The sequence below is a fragment of the Euprymna scolopes genome, chromosome 40, assembly GCF_053919585.1.
Source record: "Euprymna scolopes isolate OS-2025 chromosome 40, ASM5391958v1, whole genome shotgun sequence".
Taxonomy (NCBI): Eukaryota; Metazoa; Mollusca; class Cephalopoda; order Sepiida; family Sepiolidae; genus Euprymna; species Euprymna scolopes.
The window spans coordinates 45,243,060-45,262,394 of NC_136521.1; the positions used below are offsets into that span (position 1 = coordinate 45,243,060).

General features: G+C 35.7%; 1 protein-coding gene across 1 annotated transcript in view; it reads right to left on the bottom strand.

The window, feature by feature from the left end:
• Positions 1-1,272: 1,272 nt before the first annotated feature.
• LOC145265659 (uncharacterized) overlaps positions 1,273-19,335 on the bottom strand; it is a 95,546-nt gene continuing 77,483 nt past the window's right edge. The window contains exons 8-10 of the mRNA XM_080121724.1: positions 14,222-14,350; positions 9,151-9,302; positions 1,273-1,540 (exon numbers count right to left, since the gene is read on the bottom strand). Coding sequence (XP_079977850.1) covers positions 1,273-1,540; positions 9,151-9,302; positions 14,222-14,350 — 549 coding nt within the window. The remainder of the gene's footprint in view (positions 1,541-9,150; positions 9,303-14,221; positions 14,351-19,335) is intronic.

Genomic DNA, 19,335 nt, shown 5'->3' on the forward strand with positions numbered 1-19,335 from the left:
CAGCAAGGACAGAGTCAAGGACAGAGTAGTAATAAAATTTCACTCGTAGCTTCATAGAGAAAAATAAATTTCTGTCTCTTAAAACAATGGCATTCTGCAAGTAGTTTAGTTTACTACAGCGTCTGCTGTGGCTAACCAGGTGCAGGCCTGGGCAGGTAATAAGAGAACCTTGTTTTGCCCATTTATCAGGGTTCCCTGCTCGGTGTTGCAAGTAGACTCCAACGGAAAGGCAAGCCAATACAATCGGTGCCAGCACGGCTGCAGGAGCTGCCGGAAAGATATTGCAGAGCTTCATCAACCGCCTATCGGAAATCCAGACCAGATTTTTTGTCTGGGTTTACTTCCTTAGCCCTTGCCTTTCCCAAGGCATCCACAAGGCAGTGGGGCTATTTGCCCATAGCTTGGGGATTATTCATGGTACACAACTGTTGTAGACCCGTGCTTGGGATTACAAATGAAAGAAACCACAAGTAGTGTAAAGTGTATAAAATATAATATGTATTTATCATAAAGAATACAGGAGCCACTAAACTGGTATGAGAGGAACATGTTTGTAGCATGCGGTTAAACATGGTATGATTGTCTCCATTTAGTCTCTGAAACCAGTGGTATTCATAGGACTGGTTGATTCCACTTAGTTCTCAAATAGAGGTGATTTGTATCCCACAACAGTTTCGTTGATCGCGAAACAATACTTAAGTATTGGTTGCTCGAATGTTGCAGAATCTATCGGATTTCCCGTATGGAAGCCAACTCAAAAAGCTTCACTTTTTCTTAGTTGAGCAGGGATCTCATTTTGATCTACAATCCCATCAATGGATATTATGATATAACCAAGGACTTATTACTCATTCCTGCAACTGAAAAAGATGTTGGAATCCGGTGCTAGGGATTATTAATGAAAGAAACTACAATTAGTGTAAAGTGTATAAAATATAATATGTATTTATCATAAAGAATACAGGAGCCACTAAACTGGTATGAGAGGAACGTGTTTGTAGCATGCGGTTAAACATGGTATGAATGTCTCCATTTAGTCTCTGAAACCAGTGGTGTTCATAGGACTGGTTGATTCCACTTAGTTCTGAAATAGGAGTGATTAGTAACCCACAACAACAAATAACAAAATGACCAAAATGAAAACAAACTTTGTTTTTTACCTTCAGTCACTATTGTAGTAGTAGTAGTAGTAGTAGTAGTAGTAGTAGTAGTAGTTTTTAAAATTAGTGACGATAAATAGAGTCTGAATAATTCTCAAAACACAAACAATATTTATTTTTGAATATCTTTATTAATTTGTTGATTGTGTCCTTTAGTTGTCACCGATTGGTGCTTCAAGAGTCCAAAAAACTCTGGATATTTGTCAAACGGGGATGATGTATTCCGTTCTCGGATGGCACTGCCTTTAGATGTTGCTGGGATGAACGCCAGAGCAGCACCGTTTTTCTCCAATAGTTGCGTGTTGAGAATTTGCTTCGTGAATTGGTTCCACTTGGAACTCTCATAATAAGTCTTGCAAAGTTCCTCTTCTGATGGAATCCTGGAAGACAAAGCCAACTATTTTCATCAGGGAATGGTGGAGAGAAATGCTACAGTTTCTTTTCTTAAAATGGCACAGAGAAATGCTACAATTTTTGAAATGTTGGAGGAAAATATTAAATTTAAAAACAAAATGAAACGAAATGTGACATTTTTTAAATGGTGGGAAGAAAATGTGACATTTTTCAAATGGTGGAAATAAAATGTGACATTTTAAAAACAGTGGAAGGAAATGTGTCATTTTTAAAATGCTGGAGGAAATATTGCATTTAAAAACAAAATGAAACGAAATGCGACATTTTTCAAATGGTGGAAAGAAAATGTGACATTTTTCAAATGGTGGAAGGAAATGTGATATTTTTTTAAATTGTGGAGAGAAATATTTTACGTTTTGTTTTTATTTCAAGGCTTTCTTTTATACCTACACTAGTGTTTCATGCTTACGCAATGTATTGATGTGTGTGTGTGTGTGTGTGTGTGTGTGTATATATATATATATATATATATATATATATATATATATATATATACAGACAGGGTGTCTGTAAAGTTACTATACAGTCTTTGATTAAATAAACCTGTAAAAGAAATAAATATTAACTATTAATACAAATATACTACAATAAAACAATAAGACTGTATAGTAACTTTACGGACACCCTGTATATATATATACATACATTTTATTTATTTATACATGAACATTTAGGCATCGTTGCACATTCATGAGTATGTTTCAGTAAACTAGTTATAAATAATTAGAGGCTTTGTTAGGCAATGTTGTTTTTACAAAAGTCAAGTCCTTAATGAAAATTGGAGAAAAGTTCACAGAAGTCCTTGTTTGGAGAGCAAACCTCTATAAGAAAAATGTCCGGCCAAGGGAGATAAACTGTTTAAGGGATAAAACTAAGAGACATAATAGGGAGAGACGTTAGGTTTAGAATTTTAAGTGCACATTGCTGTGGGAGGGGAGAAAATAGGTCAAGGATTTGACTTTTATAAAAGCAATATCACCTGCTGAACTCTCTAGTTATTTATAACTAGTTGACTGCAGCATACTCATGAATGTGTAGCGATGCCTAAATGTTTATGTAAAAGTTGATAAAAAGTATATATTGCTATACTTTAGTATTGAGCAATTTTGTATAGACCGCTTTAAACTCATTGGTTGTTTTGCCTTTGAATATGTAGCAAAATGTAGTAGGCAAAAATCAGGAACAAAGATAGGAAATTGTCAGTTTCGCCCTCCACCGCCCGCCTCTAGAAGAGAGGGATTTCCTGGCTGTAATGACCTTAGAGAAAGAAGAAGGAGACAAACAAAAAAAAAAGCAGAAGAAAACTTGCTTCTCACAGATTCGTGGTTCGTCACAAACAACAATCCAATCGGCAGAACTACCAACATACACACAATCTGCAGGACACTGCCTGACTGCTTCCCAGCCTCCTGCCTTTATAGCATTTGGGAATTATATATTTGCATAATCGCATGAGAGCACATACGATTCTGTGAGAATTACATGGGGTCAACGCCAATAAAAACCCATGGACGCCATCTTAGAACTCTCTTCCACTCTCATCCCCTCGGCCCGCAACAAAACAACATACGTATCCGAGGTAAGCTCTTTATTTCCCCCCATTTGGGTTATTGCCAATTCCGCTACAGAATAATATTAACCTGGAATAATTATTTTAATGCATCTAAAACCAAGCTTCCCTCCTTTCATCATAATCGCTCTGACTCCGATAACACCCCAATCGAAATGAATGGCTCTAATCTTGGGAAGCTCCATATCTTGACAAGCTTCTGGAACTGACCTTCACTCCTGATCTTAAATGGAACATATGCATCAAATCTGTTGGCAAGATTGCTGGAAAAATAGTTGGATCACTCTACCACTCTAGTAGGTATCTCACTGCCGATGCAATCCTCTATGTGTATAAGAGCCAAGTATGCCCTAAAATGGACTACTGTTGCTATAACTGGGCAGGAGCTGCTTGGCATGCCCTACCTAGCCTTGATAGCGTTCAAAACCCGCTTCGAAACCTAGCAGGTGATGCCTTTTTTTTTATTTCCTGCAACCTCTTTCCTACAGAAGAGACATTGCGAGCCTGTCTATGTTCTATCATTATTTTCATGGCAAGTGCTCAACTGAACTCCAATCTATGGTCCCACCCCCTTGCCAAACTTTCACAAAAATCACTCGACTAGTTACAACCACTATATATATATATATATATATATATATATATAAATCCAGGCTTGAGATAGTTGCTTGTTTAGCCAGACTGATGAACTGTGAAACAGCGAAACAGTACTGTATGTGGATGACTATAATACTCCCTATCTTGGGTTGAGCATATTGGGAAGTGATATACAAATTACCATGAGCATATTAAGCGATGCTCTTTGTGTAAACAAATTGAGCTTAGGTATTTGGACAATGTCAAAACATTGTTAATTCACTTCCCGCATAGCAGCAGCCGAATAGCGCAATCGTAAGAAGCTCCGATTGTCGTTTGGGTGGTCAGGTGGTCAGCCACACTGATGAACTGTGAAACAGCGAAACAGTACTGTATGTGGATGACTATAATACTCCCTATCTTGGGTTGAGCATATTGGGAAGTGATATACAAATTACCATTAGCATATTAAGCGATGCTCTTTGTGTAAACAAATTGAGCTTAGGTATTTGGACAATGTCAAAACATTGTTAATTCACTTCCCGCATAGCAGCAGCCGAATAGCGCAATCGTAAGAAGCTCCGATTGTCGTTTGGGTGGTCAGGTGGTCAGCCACACTGATGAACTGTGAAACAGCGAAACAGTACTGTATGTTTGCTGCTTCGGTTGGATTAGCACACATACAACTACATATACACATACACAAGATTCAAGGAAGCAAGCAAGGATGCCTGGACGGTTCACAGAGTTTTATAATAATTAAAATATATGAGTAAATGCAGGCTGCTGCTGATCTATCTACCTATATGCTGCTTAAAAAAACTGTGGATCATATAATCGTGCAGACTGGATGACGTCATCGTTTTGTGACGTCATCCATTAAAACAGAGAGAGAGAGAGAGAGAGAGAGAGAGAGAGAGAGAGAGAGAGGTGCACAATAAATGATGTCAAAAACTGATGTCACCTATCAAACTAGAAGGGAGAGAGGATGTGTGGGATACTTTATGACCTCATAATGTAGACGAACCGTGGTCCAAAATATATTAGTAAAACTAACTTTTTTTCTTGTCTTCGTGTGCACTTGATGACGTCATCAAAATGGTAATGTTACTATATGGCGTCAATCAATAAAATAGAAATAGGAGATAACCGTGCACAATGTATGACGTCATAAGTAAATGAAATCATCCATTAAGTAAGACGGAGTGGTGGAAGAGATCCTTTATCTAGATCAGGGTTTTCCAAACAGGGGGCCCCGTGAGTGAGGTTGAGGGGCTTAAAGAGGACCAAATGTTTTATATGGAAAAATTAAATAGCTGCTGATATTTAATTATTGATTTTTTTTTTTTTTTTTACTGGAAAGAGATATGATAGATAACTGCAGGTGTAAAGAGTCTCAGGGTGGCATTTTTTTTTTTTTTTAGTAAATTTATTTTTTTTTTAGTAAATTTATTTTTTTTTTAGTAAATTTATTTATTCATTTTTTTTTTAGTAAATTTATTTATTTTTTTCTTTTAGTAAATTTATTTATTTTTTTTAGTAAATTTATTTATTTTATTTTTTGTTTAGTAAATTTATTTATTTTATTTTTTATTTTTTTCAAAAAAGTAAATAAAAATAAATTTACAAAAAAGAATACATCAATTTTTGATTAATAATGATAAAAAAAAAGAACATGACTGTAAACATTATCATTAGTTAGTGTCAAAATTTGAAATGGATGTTTTTTATATTTATTTTAGTAATTATATTGTTAGTGCTCCGTGATAATCCTTTGCCCTCCTCAGGGGCTCCATGGTGTCCTGAAGTTAAGTAAACTCTGATTTAGATGAATCATGACCTTAAATTTTCTTGGCCTTTTCCGGCAGAATCTAAATCATTTTTGAAATTACTTTTTTTCTGTTGACTGATATGTTGCTGGTCCTATGCAGTTATAGAAGGCCTATCCTCCCAGGCTTTACCTTCTACCTTTGAGAAGGGGGTTAGTTTTTGATAATCACCTGAGACACCCCTATCGGGGAATACTGCCAGGGCTGCCCATGAATTTTTTTTTTTTTTTTGCGGGACAGAAGACTCTTCCTTTACGGTGCTGCCTTTTCAATCCTATTTTCCGAACCTTATATCACATCATGGGAGAGGGATAAATAATTCTTTGGCTCTTTGGTTAAAAGCAAAGTGTTGTATCTGTTTTGATGTAAGTTATTTTCTAGCATGGTAGAAGCAGCCCACCTTCTTTGCAGCAGTCTTGGCAATCTCCTCAATGTATTTGTTTCAATTCCTGTCATGTTGATCATATTTATTTACCTACATTTGGTCTGTGTATTCTGTTTATTTAAATAGGAAAGTTAACATTCGCAGAATACCGACCAGGCCCTCTATTTTGGTATTCAAAGGACTTGTAGTAGTCGATGTTTTCACATCAACGTACAAAATCAAAATGCATAAACGCATTTGTACGCACGTCACTATCGTGAATAAAAATAAATAATTATATTTTGGACCAATCGGAAAACTTTCTGAATTTATTTGAATTTGTCTGTTTGGGAGCTACCTAAATCCTTTAAAAAGCCAAATTTCTGTTCAATAAACGAGTGGAACCCAGTTAACCCGCGCCTATGGACCACCCGGCGTTGCTGGGCACCCCACTGTGGTCGCTCATCTCTGTAACATCTCTCTCTCTCTCTCTCTCTCTCTCTCTCTCTCTCTCTCTCCACACACACACACACACACACACACACACACACACACACACACAACTCATTGCCTTATCGTCTGGCAATCTATATAAACTTTATTCATTGAAATATTTCCAATCTTTCTCACTGAAATATCTGATTAATATAAAAACAAATGAACATTGCCTTTTTTTTTTTAACAACTTTTAATGAATTACAATTTCTATAAATGAGCGTTTTGTAAACGATTTTCCTGAACCTTGAAACTCACGGCTCTTAATTAATCGATTCATGTTTCTTCAGTGGCTCAAGTAATGAATCGGCCTTGTTTTTTTACAATTCTAAAAATATTCACAGACATTCTATGTTTTTTCCTATTACTGTAAACTTCTATTTTAAACATATATGAAATATCTTTTGTGAATATGTACCTTCTGAACTCATTATTTTCTTTTGTGTACTGTATAACAATGTCTCTCATTTTTCGTGTGTGTGTGTGTGTGTGTGTGTGTGAGTTCCTTCCTCATAGGTTCTGAAACAGCTGAGCTTATCTTTTACAAATTTCACACAAAACTAATTTATATGTCTGGCAGTGTTTTTAGATATGTTTTTTTTTTACAGAAATTCGTTCGATAAGTATTGAAAATCGAAAAAATCCGATCTTAAAAATAGTCCTTATTCTTTTATAGATAAAAAAAAAAAAAAAGAATAATGTTTACAGGGGAATATTTTATGTTACGCCGGCCAAAGGAGATAATAAAATCTCAGCAAATTATTTTTTCTTAAAAAAAAAATAGATTTATTGTAATCTGGAGATGTAGCTCAGTGGTAGAGCATTCAACTACAGATCGAATGCTTCCTGTTCAAGTGCAGATCTACCTCACCATTTTATTTTAAGTTTTTTCTTATTAATAGAGTTCAATTTATAAAAGTTCTTTACTTTGCATATTTTAAAACTAAACATTAATTAGAAATGACTTTTCCAGGACATTCATCGTCAAGATCAAATATCAGCTGACGTGACATTGTAAACAAACACAAACGGAATTTGATGACCGACATTATCATTATTATTTTTATTATTTTTTTTTTTTGCAAATTTGTCCACCGGGCAAATTATTTCTCATATATATAATAATCAATAGAGGATTGATTCTATAATAATACATATGCGATCAGCATAAATTAAAATATCATGTTTAAGCGTATTGTACGATTGTAGTTGTATAAACTACTAGCAGAAGGCCTCGAAAAAAAGCCTTTTGCAGACATACACAAAAAACGAACATACATACATACATACACACACACATTTTGCCTTGTATATATATATATATATAGATGTTGTCTATTGTAGTTTTTAAAATATCATGTTTATTTAAAATATCATGTTTGTATATTGTAGTTTTTAAAATATTATGTTTAAGCGTTTTGTACGATTGTAGTTTTATAATCAAACTAGCTGGCCGGGCGGTCAGCTAGTTTGATTATAAAATCTTCGGACCTTTTTCACTGAAAATATTTCTCTGGATGCGACTCATCGTAAAAATATTTCTCTCATCACAAAACATTCTGAAGTAAAACTCCAAAATGGCGTGAACACATCCCTAAAGACTTAGTATGCAATCATTAGACTTTGGTGCTCTGGGCATCAGGGGATAAAAATCTGTAGATATACCAAATAGCTATGACGAACGAGGAGGACTTTATATAGACCAAATAATCCTGAAGTACAGGGTGGAACGATAAAATTGTCACCCTAGAAAAAAACGACATGATTCCATTTCCGTTTGATAACAATCAGCTTTCTTTTTTTTTTCTTTTTTTTTGTTGTAAACCATCTACTAGTTAGCCAGTTGTGTACAAATCCCAAATCCCAAGAGCGGTAGGAGCCTTTTATCATGTCTGAAAATGACACACTGTTCAACAAGCGAGATCGGAGATGTGCCGCTATGGAACTTATGCTTTCTACCTATTCAAGTTATGACAACAGGACCATTACCAGCCCCTACAAAATGCAAATCCAGACGGTTCAACACTTGAGGGCACAACTCAACAAAGTTTCCAGCCACGATTATGGTCTTTGGTCTGGTTTCAAGTGAGGGCCACATCATGCCACCTCACATTTTTGAAGTTGGCTTGAAAGTCAACACTAAAGTGTACCTGGATGACCCCCCTGGTACAATCAGGTGGCCACTGACAGATCCTGGGTGTGGCAGCAGGACTCAGCGTTGGCCCACAAGTCCAAAGAGATCTAGGCTTGTCTTCAGAAGGAGTGCTACACTTTATACCCTTCTCTCACTGCCCACCCCCTCCTCCCCCAACCCGAACCAGCTGGACTACATTGTTTGGTCATACGTCGAGAACATCACCAACATGATCTCCCAAAATACCAAAGCCAGCCTGATTGTCGTCATCCGCTGAGTATTTGCCGAACTCCTGCCAGCACTTGTGGAAAAGGCATACTCCCAGTTCCAAACCCATAATGAGATGGTGATTGAGGCTGAAGGCAGCTACATTGAATAGATGTCGGTTCTACTTCATAATTAAGTTACCTGGATTAAAATAAAACTGTAGTGTTGTTTTCTTTAGTGCGACAAATTTAGTGTTTCATCATGTATAAACACTGTGGGCTCTATGCAGACTTCCGGTTGGCTTAACAGCAAAAAAAAAAATTAAAAAAATAAAAAAATGGTGAGGGTGAGTATGATGGATAGACAAAATATCGGAAGAACAAAAAGATTTCTTTACTTACTGACGTGGAGTGTATTTCTGGAAAAACTTTTGAATGCATGTGGCTGACCCAAGGGAGACTGTATTCTTCTTGGATATTCGAAGGACTCGTACGCCCTCGCTCAACATGCTGACACCGGACGTGTTCTCTTCGCTGTTCAGAACGGCGAGTTCCTAAAGCATAGACAACAGAATGAAAAGATAATTTAAAACCAAATCTTATATTCTACAATTATACACCTATTAGCAGGGAGACTCGATGTTGCCCGGAAATGAATGAGGATCAACAAATGTTTCACCCTTCCATATTTTATTGTCATCGAAATCAGTAAAATCGCCCATTTTTCAATTCTGCTCGCAGTTACTTAATCCACAATACATTGTAGTCTACATTGCACTGTAGAGAACCTACTGTAGATTTTGTAAACTTATTTTTATATAATGGCTTAATTTAAAGTTTAGAATACAAATATCAAGTATCATGGCTAAATTGTGCTCTAAACAAAAACATTCATTTCGAACACACCCCTGTCATATCATATCAAAAAGTAGATTTTATATGCCAAAGCCTTTCTGCTTGAGCGGTAGTAAAACTTCTCAAATTCATTTGTGATGTTAGGCTGTATAAGGTTTTAGTCAAAATCGCCTGTTCGTTCTTTCATCAGATTTTTCGATTATCAATTATCGATACTTATTAGAGACATTCTGATACAAAACCTATCTAAGAACACTGCCAGGCACATAAAATATATTTGTGTGGAATTTCACTAAAAAAATCGGCCCAGCCGTTTAGGAGTTCATAGGGAATGAACTCACACACACACACACACACACACACACACACACACACACACACACACACGAAGTTGAGAGTGTCACTTCTTATTTAATTTTATTAGATGAGGATCTTGTTTAGGAAAGATGAAGAAAATGATAGGTTATTTAGGTTTGAGAATGTTTCTTAGAATACAAGCAGGTTATTTGATGTTGGGATTATGAATAGAATTAGTTTCTGAATTTTTGAGATGAGGATCTATAGTTTGGATAATTATGCAGCAAACCAATCGTTTTCCTATGAATGTTGCCTCAGCATATTCCAGAAGTTTACATAAACTGCCGAAATATGTCGAAACGCTCAGCCAATGAAAATCGCTCAATCAGATGTGCTGTTGAAAGTTTTAATCGTGCAAAAATAAAATAGGACATTTTTTTCCAAGTCCCGTCTGGAAATTGTCAAAATAATCAAAACTAGCGCGACCTGTGGAAATTCCACAGGGAACTCATTCATATGAAATATATTGATGTTGGCATTCTGTAAATGTTCAGTGTAAATGGAGACGTTCTGATATTATTGTAGCTCTTTTGTTAAAACTGCAAAAGTATTTCTCTAAGTTAGCAGGGACGCCCGACCTAGCCTGGTTGTAAAGTACGTTTAAATATGATATTTTAATTCTTGCAGATTTCGTATATATTATTACAGAGTTAATGTTCTATCGATTTTTATATATTATAAAGTTGCGATTTCCAAAATCAAAAAAATATATCCATATGACTTGGATGCATCAGCTTGAATCGAAACCGAAACCAAAACTTATGAAAAAAAATATATGCATATATATATAACTTTAGTTCCTTCAACTAAAATTATTTATAAAAAAAAAAAATACATGACTTAAGTGCCACCAGCACTAATCGAAACCGAAACCAAAATTTATGAAGAATTCTTAATAAAATTATTTATTACAAGAAATGGGAAGTCCATAACTATTAAACGACAGTCACTCAGATGTAAGTGTGATACACAAAATAAATAACACACTCGCTATCCTATTAATATATAGATAATATACATATGGTCTAACGACATGGCAACTGTACAGAATTTAAAGTTAGAATGGACCATCGGTTTGGAAGATACTGTGATATATTGGAAAAATTTCCTATGAGATATTTGGCAGGAATATTTCCTTAGGAATCCCCTGCAGATTGGTTAACATAAGGGAAAAGGGGGAAAAAAGGGGGAGACCTTTATGTATAATGCCGATTTTTTCTCCTCTCCTGATGAGAAACATTTAACTTTGAAATGCTATGGTCTAAACAGTTTTCTCCCTCTTTTGTTCCCTTGTCCCTTACCTTAACTGTTTTTAACCTTATTGACATGATAAAAAGTAATAAAGCCTTTCATATCCAGATAGGTTTGTCTTTTCATTAAAAACTTACCTTTTCAAATTATTTCTCTCTCTCGCTCTCGCTCTCTTTCTCTCTCTCTCTCTCTCTCTCTCTCTCTCTCTCTCTCTTTGCCTGTCTAGCCACACTGATGAGCTGTGAAACAACGAAACAGTACTTTATGTGGATGACTATAATTCTCCTTATCTTGAGTTGAACATATTGAGAAGTGATACACGAATTACCATTAGCGTATAAAGCGATGCTCTTTGTGTAAATAAATCTAGCTTAGGTATTTCAGAAGATGTCAAAACATCGTTAATTCACAACTCGCACAGCAGCCGCCGATTAACGTAATGGTTATGAGCCTTGACTGTCGTACAGCAGTCGGGTTTCAATCCTGGCTTGAGGTAATTGCCTTTGATGACCTGTGAAACAGCGAAGCAGTACTGTATGTGGATGACTATATATATATATATATATATATATATATATATATATATATATATATATATATATATATATATATATATGTATATATAACAAGTGACAATCTCAACTATTATATAAAAGGAACTTTGTCTGTGTGTGTGTGTGTGTGAGAGAGAGAGAGAGAGAGAGAGAGAGAGCTCATTCCCTATGGACTCCTAAACGGCTGGGCCGATTTTTATAGCTTACTACCTAGCTCTACCTATATATTGAGCACTGTCGAAGTAAATAGTTAAAGTTTACGCATAAAATAATACTTTTGTATGTTAATTTATGTGATTAAATGAAGTAGTTATATATATATATATATATATATATATATATTTTATATCCGTTTTATCTGCTTAGTTACACATGTTTTTTAAATTTTTTTTTACATAGGCATCACGACATTATCAAGGCCAAGAGGCCACTCAAGGATAAGGGTTAAAGAGTGTACAGTAGAAATTGGACAATATAGTAATCATTAGTAATGAAAATTTGGTAAATTTGATAACTTATATGGAACGGCTCATCAAGAACTTATTTACGTTAGACTTGAACACAACCATATTGTAGTCAGCCGGAAAGCAGGAAAACGGAAGACAATTCCACAGGCGTGCAGTTCTAAGAAAGAAGCTTTGTTCATGGAATCTACGTTTAGGTTTAGGCACAGATAAAGAGTGGAGGGAATTATTGACAGTGTTTACAGCTAGACGAGTGTTTCTTGTGAAAGTTTGGCGAGGGGGGACCATAGATTGAAGCTCAGTCGAGCACTTTCCATGAAAATAACGATACATCAGAGACAAACTCGCAACATCTCTTCTGTGAGATAGAGGTTGCAAGGAAGAGAAAAGGACATCTCCTACGAGGCTACGAAGTCTATTTTGAACTCTATCAAGGCAGGACAAGTCCTTTCTAGCAGCTCCTGCCCAGATGTGGTAACAGTACTCCATCCTTGGACATACTTGGCTCTTATACAGATAGAGAATAGCATCAGCAGTGAGATATCTACCGGATCGATAGAAAGATCCCACCATTTTTCCAGCGGCCTTGGCAACAGATTTGATGTACGTGTTCCATTTAAGATCAGGAGTAATGGTCAAGCCAAGAAGCTTTACAAAACTTGAGGCCTCCTGAAAACGAGAGCCATTCATTTCAATTGATGCCAGATGTGGATCAGAATGTTGATGATGTAAAGAGAGAAGCTTGGTTTTAGATGCATTAAAAGTAACCAGCCACTCCTTACCCCATTGTACTACGTGCTCAAGATCAGAGGAGAGAGAATTGGAGAGAACTTGGTCGTTTACTGTCTTAGATGTGCTACCATAAATGGTAGTGTCGTCAGCATAGATGTCTACAAATGATGTAAGGATGTGATTTGGAAGATCATTAATTTAGATCAGGAAAAGAGTTGGGCCCAGGATGGACTCCTGAGGGACACCGGCATTAATACTGTGAGCTTCTGATTTTTGCCCCTCAACTACTACTCTTATGAACCTATCAGAAAGAAATGATTTAATAATTGAGAAGACATTTCCAGCTAGCTAGAGATCTTATGAAGTAAACCTTTATGCCATACCCTATCAAAGGCTTTAGATATGTCAAGAGCAATTGCCCTAGAAAGGTTGCCTCCGTCGAGAGATTTGCTAATCCTATGAGATATAACTGTAAGCACATCTGCTGTAGATCTAGCAGAACGGAAACCATATTGAGTGTCACTAAGAAGGTTATTTTTGTTGAGATGGTTGATTACTTCTGTATTTAACACAGATTCCAGCAACTTACTCATGACGCACAGGAGACTTATTGGCCTGTACTGAGAGGGGGATGAGCGATCACCTGAATTCTTAAATACAGGGCATACTGATGAAATTTTCCAGGGAGATGGGAAACTATTCTCCTTAAGACAACGTTTAAACAGTTTTGTAAGTATGGGCGCTAGTTCAGGTTGAAGTTTTTTGAGTACTATAATTGGAATACCGTCAGGGCCAGTTGCTTTACTGGAATCAAGGTTTTTGATTAGCTTGGCAACATCACGTACAGATATACGTATATCACATAGCATGTTTTCTGATACAGGAGGAAATATTGGGGGTTGGCGGCCTTGATCGCAAAGGGTAGAATTAGCTGCAAAGTTCTTGACAAAGAGTTTGGCTTTGTCTGATGCTGACGAGAGGTTTCGGTTACCGAATCGTATCAATGATCCAGTAACTTATTAAATGGAGTATTATATATATATATATATATATATATATATATATATATATATATATATATCGTCCATCCACTATCTGCGACATCTAGGCAGGAGCTGCCCGGCGCACCCTATCCAGCCATCTATCTCTCGTCCAAGTTCACTCGGGTCAGAGATAGATGGCTAAAGTCCATGGAGGAGTTCCTCATTGAGTGATAAAACCCTTGTTGATTGAGATATATATATACACACACATACTTACGCTGTGATCACCTGCATGAAGGTGACCGACAACTGCTACACAGGATTGTTGAGATCGAGGTCGGGTGGAGTTGCTTCGAAGTTTTGTTGTGGAAGAAACTCTGAATTTCATCCGTAATGAAATGTGTCCCTGGAAAATAAGGAGAGTAAAAAAAAAAAAAAAAAAAGGAATAGTGACAAATAAGTGACAAATTGGCAATTTGACGATAACACAAGAACATAACGCGAACAAAAGAAAGAAAATAAACATTTAGATTATTAGAATTAGTAATTACTTGTGTGTATTTTTCTATGTAATGTTGTCGTTACAAACAAACAAGAAGAAATCTATATATATAAAAGCGAAAATGTGTGTATGTATGTATGTTTGTATGTATGTATGTATGTATGTATGTGTGTCTGTCAAAGGGCGAATGAACTCTTTTTCTGGGTCAACGGCCAACTAGCACAGTGTATATTTGTGTGTGTATGTGTGTGTGTGTGTGTGTGTGTGTGTGTGTGTGTGTGTGTGTGTGTGTGTGTGTGTGTGTGTGTATTGGGGTGGAGAGGGCTCTCGTAAGCCGTGGTGGAGGCAACCTTTCTAGTAGAAGCAAATCTCTGATTTAAAAAACAAAGCGGGAGACCAGTACCCGCATTAAGCTGGTCTGCAGTTTAATTAGTTGCTGGCTATCTTGCTCTTGCTTGTTGCTGGATCTCAACATTTTGAACCGAGAGAGAGACTTAGCTGTCGTACAAAGCTAAGACTCTGTAACATCATCTTTGTATAGATACTCCCTCAGGCATTTGGGCTCATGGATTTTACATGTCTGAGGGAGTGGCACTCGTCTGACAAGACGTTGCAATCATCATGTGTGTCTGTATGTCTCGCACAAACTTTCGACACGGGGCACGGATTTTCGCCATATAGGTATCATTTTAAAGTTCCGACCTTCGCCCGATAAATATCGAAAAATTGGCCAAAAACATTAATTCCTTCACCCTAAAATCATCAGTTTTGTACAGGGAGGGGTGCGGAAAAAACCGTTCCTTCATTTTCTCTGCTCCTGCTACTACGACAATGACGTCATGTTGACCTAGAAAACGTTCGCGTTAGTTTCAACCACCTGCAAGTGTTTTTAAAGGTTTAATTTTATCCTTTATTACATGCATGTCTCTTTGGCATAGGGGTAACGTATCATGCATTTTTTCCCCCGCCTTAGCCTCGATGTTTCGGATTCGAGCCTGTCTTTCTACCTAAACTTTTTTCCTCTTTTTTTTTTTTTAACGTTTGTTCGCTGTTTTGCTTTGTATTGGTTTTTCCAATTTTTCTTAACATCGTGTTTTTTTTTATAATATTAAAACAGGGTCACTCTCTCCTACATACCCCCCTCCAAAAAAAAAACAAAAAAACATCCGGACAATGCTGGGTACCCCCGCTAGTAAATAAATAAATAAAAATCCGGGTCGGCATTTTTTCTTTTTTTTTTTAACAAAAATTTTTATTACCGTTACTTTCCGTCTGTTGCCATCATTCATCTCACCCAGTGTAAACATTTCTTCTCTGACCTCATGTAAACTGTAGCCAGCCATTTCTTGCCTCCGACTTTATACGTCCGTTTTTTTTTTTACGTTGACTTTGTTTCTCCCCCATGAGCTCATGGTGTCCTTTTTTTCTCCTTTTTTTCTTTCTTTTTCTTCTTGCGCACACTTCCTAATTTGAAAATGCGACAACTAAATTTCGTAGCCTAGTGAAGAATGCCCTTTTCTCTCCCCTGCCACCTCTTTCCTACAGAAGAGACGTTTCAAGCCTGTCTCTACTTTATCGTTATTTTCACGGTAAGTGCTCGTCTGAGCTCCAATCTATGCCCCCCCCTCTGGCCTGACTTTCACAAAAAAACACTCGTCTGGCTGAAACCAGTATCAATAATTTCCTCTTCTCTTTATCTGTGCCTAAACCTAAATGTAGATTCCATGAAAAAAGCTTCTTTCTCAGAAGTGCACGTCTGTGGAACTCTGTTCCGTTTTCCTGCTTTCCAGCTGACTATAAGATGGTCGTCTTCAAGTCCAATGTAAACAAGTTCTTGATGAGCTATCCTCTTAAGTAATCCAATTTACCCAATTTCCACTGCTAACGATTACCACGACATTTTCCCATTGACTATTGTACACTCATTAACCCTTATCCTCAAGTGACCTTTGGGCCTTGATAATTGGTGACTCCTTTGTAAAAAAAAAAGGAGTATGTGCTTTTTTCGGCTACTGCTACTGCTAATCTTTTCAAAAGTCAGCTATTCTTCGCTGCTGCTGATATTTTCCCACACGCTCATATGCACTATATTACACTTATTTGACATGATGAATGCGTGTTTTGAATTAAAATTAAGCAAAGTCGAAAAGAATATGTTTCGGAATGTTTGAGATGAGGATTACTATTTTAGATCATCCAAGCTGCTCTTGAATGATATTCTCACAACATTTCGGCTGATGTAACCTCCGATCTTCTTCAAGTGCATTTGGTCAAACACAACAAAAAAAAAAAAAAATCTTGATGTCTAGCGCAGAAATTTGTGCAGAATTTTTAACTCAGCCTTTATTTTTCACATTCCATGAGCGATTTTTTCTGACAAATGGATAAGAATTGCTGTTTTCTAGGTTGAAGTCTATCCATATAAAATTTATAGTTGGCTAGTTTTACTCCATGAATGGCATTATTTTATTTTTTTTTTTTTTGCACCTTATATCAAGTGGATTCATTTTTTGTCTGGAGTGATGTTCACACAAAAAAATTTCATCCATGGAAGTAAGAAGATATACTAGATAAGTGAAAATGATATTACAATAAGGATAGAATCGAACCCTGTCGGCAAGTATTAAAGAAATGGAATGTTAGAAATTAAGTCCATTGTTAATTCTGCTAGCATTTCAGCCCGACGTTGCCCGGATGTTTGGATGTGTATGTTGAGCAAAAAAAAAAAAAAAAGTGGTAGTAGGAAGGCAGGCTCGAACCCTACCGCAAAGGAGGAAAAGAACGGGGTAAAACCTAACGTTTATGCTGTTACGACCACCGCCAGACCGGAAGCGACATTTTTTAAAATTAAGGCTAGACAATCTAAAGGAGAGGATAAAATTAAAAAATATCGGCGAAAAAAGTGACCCCCCCCCTGTAGAAAAGTGCCTAGTTGAAGGGGAAGATATCAGAAATAATTAAATACTGTTTATGTCGAAAAAAGAGTCGATTGTCCATTCTTTTAGAAATCTGGATATTAAATATGTCAGTTAAAAGAATGGACAATGCAAATTAAAAATATATTGTTTAAAAAGAGGTTAGATATTACAATTGAGGATTCTTTTGCTTGCCTTATATTCTTTCCCGCACTCATTCTAGCAGAGTTACCATTCCAATGTGTTTCTTGGACACGATACAGGAAAATACATCTTTCCTCAAGAAACCCAACAAATCATTCTAGACGTTCCATGCAAACTTTCAGCATTTAAACTGCAACGCTTTAAATGTTACCCGTTTTTTTTTTATTACAATTTCAAAATAAATTAAAACAGTTGATTTGGAATATTTTGGAATGCATGAAAATGGTCGGTACTTCTAAAAAAAATCATTTGATTACACAAACGTTCCGGCAATTAATCTTTTCTGTTGTGTTCTGTTTTGGTTCAATAATTCAATAATTTTTATGATTGTTTTCTCTTAACTCTTAAAAGAAATCAAAGTCAAAATAATTTCGTGAAAATATAATATGCAGAAGTACCAACTTTTTTCATATATATATATATATATATATATATATATATATATATATATATATATATATATATATATAAAATAAGAATTATAGTTAAGTTTACCAAAATGATCCAAGATGGCAAAACTAAAGTAAATTATAAATATTAAAGAATTAATATTTATAAAGTAATCTCAACCAGATGTAAAAGCTCGATAAAACCAAATAGGAGATAGAGCTTATAATAAGAACAAATAGTTAATAAAACATGTTAAAAAACACTTTGAAAAAGAGTTAAAAACATATTTAATTTTAAAAAGGAAACACTAAATAAGTGGATAGTCCTTAATCCGCGGAGTTTCGGAGAAATGATTTCCTTCTCATCAGAGGGTAGGATTTAGCAAAATGCGGGATCGGATTTTGCTTGCAAAAGTATTAAATGAAACTACAAGTAAGTCATAGATCTTACTTGATAACAAAAAGTGAAGCAGAGGGAATAGGGTGAATAAAAAAGTGATTTCACGTGAATGGACAGTCTGGTGAAGGGTAAAATATCTAATGATTGTAGAATCCAAAGATGCAGAATCCAAAAAAGTTAGTTAAATTTCCATTCACACAAGTAAAATCCAAGGGAATCGCGTAATTGGAACATGATCCAAAGTAATCCAAAAGACAGAAATCCGTGGAATAATTACCAAATAGGTACAAGGAAAAGGGAAAGACTTCCAATATATTATTATAAGAAAGATAAAATGTGTGTAAAAAAAAAAAAGGAATGGAAGAAATATACAGCTCGACTGTCGAGGCTGAATTAAAGCAAATGCGTGAAGAAGAAGAAGAAAAAGGGAGGAAGAAAAAAAAAGTTGAATGGTGATTGGAATAAATTTAAAATAGAAAAACCAATGTCAAAATGACCCAGACAAGATGACGTTAAAAGCGCCAAAATTTTCAGCAAAACAAGAGGTCAACTGAAATGTACAAGCTATTATTTAAGAATTACTTTATCAGCAGGAGTTTTTCAAGGAAACCAAATGAAATAAGAAGAAATACAAAATTTTACTTCTCTACGTTTATGAATAATTTCAAAATTAAAAATATATTGACCTGCAATAAAGCGATAAAGAGGATTTATATATATATATATATATATATATATATATATATATATTTAAAACTGTACAGAAAGTCAGAAAAACATTGGTACCGTCGGTTTCAAGCCTAACATAAGGGGGACCAGTTAATGGTAAATAATGTTAGGCTCTCGTCTAACGTTATTAACCATTAACTGATCCCCTTTTTTTAGGCTTGAAACCGACGGTACCAATGTTTTTCTGACTTTCTGCACAGTTTTAAATAAATAAATATTAAGCTCTTATATTGAAATTTTTTCTTTGTAATC